This window comes from Phyllopteryx taeniolatus, chromosome 7 (genome assembly GCF_024500385.1).
Source record: "Phyllopteryx taeniolatus isolate TA_2022b chromosome 7, UOR_Ptae_1.2, whole genome shotgun sequence".
In the NCBI taxonomy this organism is placed as follows: domain Eukaryota; kingdom Metazoa; phylum Chordata; class Actinopteri; order Syngnathiformes; family Syngnathidae; genus Phyllopteryx; species Phyllopteryx taeniolatus.
The window spans coordinates 20,687,950-20,697,097 of record NC_084508.1 but is presented as its reverse complement, the minus strand read 5'-3'; the positions used below and the strand labels follow the sequence as shown (position 1 = coordinate 20,697,097).

Here is a 9,148-nt window from a genome sequence, read left to right as displayed (position 1 = left end):
GGGCAAAATTAATCTCTACATCATGGCACAAGAATACACTATCCAATAAACAGCAAATATTGGCTCCAAGCAACCCATCTCTTAATGAGTGTCACTACTTTATCAGTTGGATGTTACAGTTTAGGGACTGAGCGCAGTGCATGATAAAAGGCAACTCCAGTTTTAGTTGTCAACACAGAAAAATGATTTTCTTCAAATTGAGTGACGCTTCCGTGGGGAACAAGACACCAGATCCATGCTCACCACATTTCTATCAACACCAGAGCTTTTACTGTACTTGGTCCCATCTGGGGTAAAACTAAAGAACAGACTCCAGATGGTTAGAAAGAGAGAGATTTATTGTTCTACAAAATGATAGCCTTTCATACATTACAGGAGCTGGCAAAAGAAAAACAGTATTAAGTGCCTGAGCCGGTAACTGTGGAATGTCCATTTGATTTTTGGTGTGTGTACAGGCACAGTAACACTCCGCATTATGATTGTTAACTGATCCAAACTACACCTTGACAAGGATGTGGGTGCACAGATGTGAGGAAGGGTGTCCAATGTTTTATTAACGGGAAGGTCTTTTTTCCTGAAGGAGCAGTGTAAAACAGCGGGAAAAGAAATTGTGAGAGGAGGAAGACGTGATGAGCTACTGCGAAAGCGCCCCAATCAAAAGAAGGCATTGGCTGCTCTGCAAGGGAGCACATATTGTGGGACTTGTGTCAGTGGGCACCAAAGAAAAAGTGTTTGGCTTTCTTTTTGCTGGTCTTAGTCAAGTGACATCATTAGGCATCAGCTCGTCTTGGCTATGGATCAACTTAAGATGGTTTGGGCGAGGAATAGGGAGAAGAAAAGTATCTAGCAACTAGAACAGGAAGTGAAATGAAACAGGGTGGTAGGTAGACGGTATGTAGGTGGGTGGGTGGGTTGACTGGCTGTGGTGGCACAGGACACTTTAATATCCACCCTTCTTCAGGTGATCCATTAGAAAATGTACTCGCATCTGGAGCTTCCCTCCATGGACACCTGCATTCCCCATGACGAAAAGCAATGCTGTAGCACAAAGAGGACCAAGAAAAACGAATTAAAAAAACAATAGCAACACAGCATGTTAAAACCCTTACAACCCCAAGACGACTTTTGGGAATGATTTCTTTAATTTCTCTACAAGGAGCAGTCAAAAACTAATGAGCCCTAATGAACCTACCAATTGACGTTTTCTGAAATTTTCAGCTTATAGTTTAAGTACTTGCTTTTGTTTTATTTTTTCTCTTCCTGTCAGCAGTTTTGTAAATGAGGTCGTTCGATGCCTGTCAGAAGCGGAGCTGTGATTGAATTTCTTGCTTTGAAAGAAGGAACCCCAGACACAGTGTTTAAGGGTGAATGAGGGCTGTGTAATTGACATTCACGTCATTGCTGTTGCTACAGGAGGTAGTGATGAAAGCAGCTTCTGCTATTGTTCCAGGACAGTTCTACCCAGTAACAAGGTTACAGACTAAACACACACGAAGACAGCTGCATGCATTCAGCAAAGTGAAGACACCTCACTTATGCGGTGATTGTATCATTTACCTACAATAATATAGGGAAGGGCGGCACGGTGGCCGACTGGTTAGTTTTTTAAACTACTGGAAAGAATTATTAGACAGCTCAGTCACATTCAGAAGCTACGTAGCTAATGTACCATTGCTAGTAATGTGGCTTCTGAGTATACAGTCACGTTCGCTGTCCATATTGTTAAAGTGTAGCCTTAAAATGTCATGCAGTATTTCATCGTCATGAACCATTTATCTGTGAATATCCTCAGCAGACATCGGGTTTATTTAACACACGAGGTCAATGTAATAACCGAACGCTTTTTTTCTCCACAGGAACACAAGACAACCATCTTCTAGAACAGCACAGAACACCCCAGAACTACAACCCCAGTGCAAAACTGCAATTCTAGAGTTCCTTTTAAAGGAATATGAACCAAGACACTGAAGCAATTTTTTTTCTTCCAGCTTTCCAGTTCAAATGTAGATATGCATTTAAATGTGGTTAGATTACATCTCTATTTCATATGCATTTATGTTCGATACATTTCCTATATACACATTTTAAAATTTTCTGAAGGAAAACCCCAATACCTAAATGTAAATAACCACATTACTTTTATATAAATTGGAAATTCTCCCAAATCTCAATAACTGTATAATAAGTGTCTATTTGATAACTGTACTCATGTCTTATCAACGCTACAAATTGTGAAATGCCAAACTAATATACATTGTTCCTGTAACAGTGGCAGTTATTTTGTATTGTATCCTGAGATGTTTTTGTTTACAAATGTTTGGTAATGGGTTTTGTGATGGTTGTTGGTGCTACTTATTGGCTGCCGTTAGGCCATAAAGTCAGTTTGTCAATATGTTCCTTCTATAAAACGTGCTTTTTGAGTAGATAATGAAATATAGAAATGCCCCCCCGTCACGCGGTAGGAAACAATTTTAAAATACCAGTCACCTTTAGAAACTGCACAAACTGACAAAAAAGTCATTTGTAATAGTAACATTCATTTGACCCGAGATGGCATCTTTAAAATGTAATCGTCACATCTGCCCACGACACAGCCAGCAGGGCGTCAGGGGTGTTGACGTGTTGTCCCAATTCTTAGGGCCATTTGCCCCTTCATCAAGGCCAGGCCTGGCCAACCCGCGGCTCGCGAGCCTCATGCGGCTCTTTAACTAGTTTCATGCGGCTCTTCAGGAGCTGTCACATGACATGCGTCAAAAATGCTTGGCTGGCGCTGTCATTCACTCCCCCTACAGCTAGATGGCACACTGACCATGTAAGCCTGTTTGAGTGACGTCAAACGAGCGACGAGAGAATCTTTGGTGTGACATCATTTGTGTTGTAAACAATTTCCGTCAAGTTACCTCTTGAAATGGCAGGGAAAAAAAGCACAGCCAAACGAAAATATGAAGAAGAACACAGGACGTTTTTGCCAGAGTGGGAGAGTTTGTATTTTTTTGTTAAACGTAATGGCAAGCCGATCTGCCTTATATGTCACGCAGCATTAGCGCATTTCAAAGCTTCAAATCTTCAGCTCACTCCACCCTAACATCGAACAGGAATTTCCAAAAGGGACTGAACTTCGCAAGAACAAGTTGGTCGCTTTGAAAAGCAGGTGCAGTTTTTCAAAAAATTTACAAAACACTCGGAGACCGTAACGCTTGCATCATATCAGCTGGCTTGGAAGCCAGACTGTTTGAAAGCCCCGCTCGTCACAGATGAGGCTGCGGCTGAGTTGGAGATGATCGACCTTTGTGAGGAGGATCAACTGAAAGCTGTTTTAAGGGAAGGGACCGTTGAGTTCTGGAAAAGTGTGCCAATTGAAAAATACCCCAACATCAAACGAGCTGTGCTTAAGATACTGTCCATGTTTGGGTCAACGTACGTCTGCGAGTCTGTGTTTTCTACCCTGAAACATGTGAAATCAAAGCATCGATCTGTTCTGACTGACACTCATTTGAAAGAATTGCTTAGAGTGGCAACAACAGAATACAAGCCAGATTTGAAGAGGATTGTTCAAGATAAGGAATGCCAGAAGTCTCACTAAGCAGCATAGTAAGAGAAAGATGTTATTGAAAATTATTCTATTATTGTTTGTGGACTTGCTTGAACTGAGAGTTTGTGTGTGTGAGACAGTGCACACAATGTTAACTGTTGAAAATTACTGATATTATCATGTTGGTGTGGTTATTTTCATTAGATCTGGCTGAGCAGAGGTCTGTGTATGCGTGCATACATGATTAAAAGATTATGTTCATGTGTACCCGTGTATGTGGCTCTTTGCAGTAACACAGAAAAAAAAGTGGCTCTTAGTCTCTGACTAGTTGGCCACCCCTGATCAAGGCCCTCCAAGGGAAGGGCTAAGGGGAATGACGAACGGGGAAGGACTAAGGGATAGAATTGGGCTGACATCAAAGAACGCTATCATGGCTTCTGTGAATGAGCCAAAGTCCAACCTATCTCAGCACGTACCTTTGCAAGATTTGCCTATAGTAATATTGTATGTGGGCCCTCCTCCTGCATCCTTTGTCCGGAGGTCCATCGTCCCATCCTCATCCAAACCATCTCTGATTACGGAGCATTTTATGTTGCCTATGGTCAGCCCGTTGATGAATAAAGAGGAACGATCCTTTGTCAACAACGTGTAAATTTCTTCAGACTGCAAAAGAAAAATACAAGTTAGTGATTCTGGGTTTCAGATAGGTGGTTATTTAAACAAAAACAATTACAGCTGCTCAATTTATGACTGTGCTGACATTTTTAGGTTACAAATGGCATGCAATTAACTGGTATTGTGCACATGCATCCCAGGTCGGAGTCTTTATTGGAGAAAATAAGAACGACAGGCATGGGTAAGCAATGTTAGATCTTGTAATGCTACACCTTTGGACCATAGCAAGTTCCCCCATGGAACATGTTGAGTGGACTTAGTTATCTTGGTTATCCACCAAGATAAGGTGACGGCTTCCAGGAGGGGTAAACCAATAACAGTCATAATTTACAGAAAAACAAATAGATTGTATAATATAATTATGAAAAATAATCGTTACTTACAGCCATAGTATGAATAACCTGCAATTGATGTAGTTGAATCTGAAGCACCCTCAGAAATGTATATTGAACTAGTAGCCATTTGCATTCAATACTACCCAAGAAGTATTGCTCTGTTTCAGAAAGATTGGCAAATACAACACCACTCCTTCTCATATATTGCTGAATTGTTGTTTACCTGGTTCTATAAGCATTCAACAATACCAAACTAACAACAATCCGCTACCTGCAGAACACCACGTGATCAGCGGACTTCCTGTGTATGTCGCGATAACGACTATAACTACAGGTTGATGCCATGGCTTGAAGCCGAACTTGCTATGGCGGGTGTCTGTTACATACAAGTATAGCATTTATTTACGCAAATATGTAAACACGAACAAAGTCAGATATTGTTTTCTTGGTAGCTCTTAAAGACATCTTGTGTAAAACCAAAGAGCTCGTAGAAATCTAAAGTTCCGACAGGTGTTTTGACTGTCTCTTGCTATAAGGTTCCACCATAAACCCACACCGGAAGGAAGGGCTTTGATCTGTTTTTCTGAATGCTGAAGATGGTAGCACATACCCTTTAATCAGTTATTAAAACCATAATCTGAATTTTTTTTTTTTTACATCTGACTACTTGATGGGAATAATCAATTGAAAAATAGACTACCCTACCTGAAAGGCACATTGAACATGGTGTGCAGATGCATTTAAATTTGGACTGTTTTCAGAGACTTTTTCTGAGCAAATTCTCTTTATTCCCAATTTAGTGGATCGGTACTTACGGACAATAGGAAATGGCGGGACACACTGACAAATGTTGAGACCCACCGATTTATAACATTCACAACAAATACTGGCCAAAGAAAATGTCATTGTTTTTGAAAAAAATGGGTCAACTTTTGCATTTCAAGTCACCGAGCTTCTTTCCAAGTGCCAAGTTATGCTTTTTGTAAAGGCCCCTGGTATCAATCTGAGCTCACACAGAACACTGTCAAACATGTGCATGCACAAACATGGATCTTCAATGTTGAACGTGCAAAAACAAGAGTTCCCACTCGAGTGAAACGACCTCGCCCTGCTCAAGTCTACAAACAGAAGTGCAAAGTCATAGGGCAGCACAGGCGGCATTCGGGAAGCGGAAGTTCGACCAAGCGTTAAGGCCTCTTTATAGTCCCGCGCCTGCGTGGCCGACAACGTCCGCATTACATCACGTGACCGACGAATTGGCCTGTGCGGCCCCTTCTGTGTCGCTTGACGCGCACACGGCAAAAAAAATTGCTGTGCATAGAATGCGGCGGAGATCATCTCATGATTGGTACGTTTTAGTCACGTGATAACGTACTAACCGTTCCTCCCAGTTCCACACAGCACCTACGCCGCCGCCACCTTGGTCAATTTTGAAGCATAATTAAACATAATTTGGTCATCTAGGTCCATTTGTTCGAGCAGACGTTTCCACTGTCGCTGCTTTGTTCCTTGGTACGGAAAGGAAATTAAGAACGGCTACCGGAAATGGCCACAAAATGCAGACGAAACTCCACCCTGTTGCGTCCTAGCTAATCCCAGCCGTAGAGACACCCCCGACTTGGAGAACTGCAGCACATTTTCAAAACCGCGCGTGGGTTGCGCTCGAGTATAAAGACAAACTACGTGCGGGATAGCCACAGTGACGTCAGCGCGGTCGCTGTCTGCGAGTATACAGAAGCCTTTAGCCTGAGGTTAGCAACACAACAGGCTTCAAAGTGGGGCCAAACATGAAGGCTTCTTTATACTTTGTTTGCCTTTATACTCTAGCACAACCCACACGCAGAGTTTTGAAAATGTACTGCAGTTCACCAAGTCGGTGGGGTGGGGGTGTCGTTATGGCTGGTATTGGTTAGGACACCACGGGTTGGAGTTTCCTCTGCTTTTTTTTGGCCATTTCCAGTAGCCATTTTTACTTTCCTTTCAGTAAAAAGGAACAAAGCAACAATGTGACCGTGGAACAGTGTCTGCTCGAACAAATGGCCCTAGATGACACGTTTATGCTGCAAAATCGATCGAGAAGACGGCAGCGTAGATGTATGTAGAACCAAGGGGCACGCAGAGTACGTCATCACAGCAGGTTAAAAACGGACCAACCACGAGAGATTATCTCCGCGGCGTTCGACGCGCAGCAACAATTTTTGGCATGTGCGCATCAAGCTACGCAGGGCAATTCGTCTGTCACGTGATGCAATGCGGGCGTTGTCCCCTGCACAACCGCGGAAGTATAAAGAGGTCTTGAGGTCACTCCACAGTGGCCAGTCAAAATATGTCCTTTCATTCAATAACAATTATCTATTAAAAATAACATTCACATAAACCTTAGCGTTCTCCACGCCCCGGCGCTATTGTTAGCTAGTACTGCTTGCATGGTTTATAAGAGGGAGCAGCTCTCACGTTACTTATAAATGTAATTTTTAATAACTAAAAGCTTTGCACATTTTTATTTTTAACAAAAAGATGGATAGTTTTTTGGGGGATCGAAAACCGTTGAAAAGTCGTTCCTGGGTAGCAACGCACAGAAAAGACGAGTGAGAAAGTGCAAGAAGGCAGACACCACAGACAAGATATTCTATCAAGTGTTCAAGAAAAAGTCTATCCACAGCGGAAACTTTTTGATTTTGGCCTCCACGCCGAACGAGAGAAGAAGGAAAAAAAAAAAAAAAAAACCTGAGTGGAAGCGCCATCTTGGAAGATGTGGGGCGGCAGATTGACGTTCTACCGGGCGGGAGGCAGAAACATTTGACAACTTTGCCCAAATGTCGCTTAGCAGATCGCTGCTTTAAACCAACGACTACTCAAAAGTTACATTTGCCACGCTACTAAAGTATACTTTGTCCGCCAACGACATACTCGTTAAAAGTCAGCACAATTGGATGCGTTCTCTCAGCTTCCGGCAAAGTAAGCGCTAGCGAACGCTAAATGGCTGACGCCTCGGCGAGGGAGCTAACTCGCTTCGAAGCTCGCGTCAGTGCCATTTAGCGCAAAACTTGACAATTAACCCATTTTAAAAAAAATAAAAATTACGATATGTTACAACAAAACAAGATTTTGGGACACCAAGACCGAGCACAGGAAACTGTGAACTACAGGGTCCGATCAGGCCTGCTCATAAGAAAAGCACACGCCCGGCTGTGCTCATTTTCGTATCGAATGAGCCCAGAAAATGGGAGAATGAGCCAACTAACCGTGATGCTGCCAAACTTGCCGCCGCAATATGATGCCCAGACATATGGGTTGTCTGTGTACCCAGCAATGGCCGCGTCCTGGCAGGCGAGACCATCGTCCATCAGCGTATCCACGTAGGTTTTCCAGGACATGTTTTCTGAAGATAAAAAGGAAGTCGGGTCAAGAAAGTTAAACAGACGCTTCTCGAGCGACGAAGGAAGCAGGAGAATAGCTGTCAGTGGCTTAAGCAAGCAGGGGGGGGGGGGGGGGGAACCCTGCTTTGTCAAGTCCTCCGGCTTTCTTCTGTTCTCGCCAACCAAGAGAAGCCACAACCGCCAGACAAGGGCTTGGGTGTAGCCCTGACTAAATCACTCCGCGAAGGTGGTGATTGGCCCCCTGCTTCATTGCGTAATATAGCACACGGCGGATGAATACATTCGTGTTTGAACGACCTACTTTACCGTGTGATTTTTGACATAGAAGTACCATTACGCCCAGTGATTTTTCTAGAACACGAGTCACATTGTCCTTTGTATTTACAACACTTTTAACTATAACAAAGTACTACACTTAACTGTTTTTTATGTGAATAAAAATGTACATTTTCAGCATGTTTGTACTACTCGCAAGTCATTTTTTAAGTGGACTCCACGCAAAAAAAGGGTACAAGTGAAAGGTTGCGCTAAAAAAAAAAGTCGGCATTTTGAACGTCATCAACTCTATCGATGCACGAAATCGAACAGAACTGCTATCGAGGTAACTCGCGCCGAGAATGGCTACGTGGCCAAGCGCAACTCGTTAGAACAGAGCTCAAATACCTTAATCTGCCTGTCGGGTGGTGGAGGTAAAAGGCCAGAGTGTTGTTACGTTGCCACCAATGTTCGGACGGAAGCACGAGTTCAGCGATGAACGACGTGTCCTCTTTCTTCGATGTCTTTGATGTTAACTGTTACGTCTGTGTCTTTATAGTTGATATGTTAAAAAATCTGCGCAACAACTCCACTGGTCGGTCCACAAGTAGTACTAGTGGCTGCAGAACTGTATATGGAAACTATTCGTTAGTTTTATGAGTTTGACTTTATGCCGCGCCACGACGGATTAGAAATAAAATCAATGTGATTATAGTGGACACTTTCAGATTTCATTTAAAAGGCATCCTAATTATACAGTCTTTGAAGTAACACAGTATAACTACTGTACTTAAGTAGATTTTTTTTAGGTATGTTTTACTTGAGTATTTTCTGACAACTTTTAACTTTTACTACCTCCATTTAAAACAGATACCCTCCACAATGATGACACGATGTAAAAAAAAGACGGAAATAGAGTGAGGTAGTCAATTAGGTTTGAGATCTTGATTGATTTAGATCTTTAAGGCAAA

At 42.6% G+C, this 9,148-nt stretch overlaps 1 protein-coding gene across 1 annotated transcript; it reads right to left on the bottom strand.

Moving 5' to 3' along the window:
• Window positions 1–317: 317 nt before the first annotated feature.
• On the bottom strand, window positions 318–8,116 carry LOC133480390 (profilin-1-like). Its single transcript, XM_061778306.1, has 3 exons — window positions 7,788–8,116; window positions 4,009–4,195; window positions 318–1,038 (listed from the first exon to the last, which is right to left on the bottom strand). The coding sequence occupies exons 1-3, from the start codon at window positions 7,917–7,919 to the stop codon at window positions 941–943; spliced, it is 417 nt and encodes a 138-aa protein (XP_061634290.1). The 5' UTR covers window positions 7,920–8,116; the 3' UTR covers window positions 318–940.
• Between the last annotated feature and the right edge of the window lie 1,032 nt (window positions 8,117–9,148).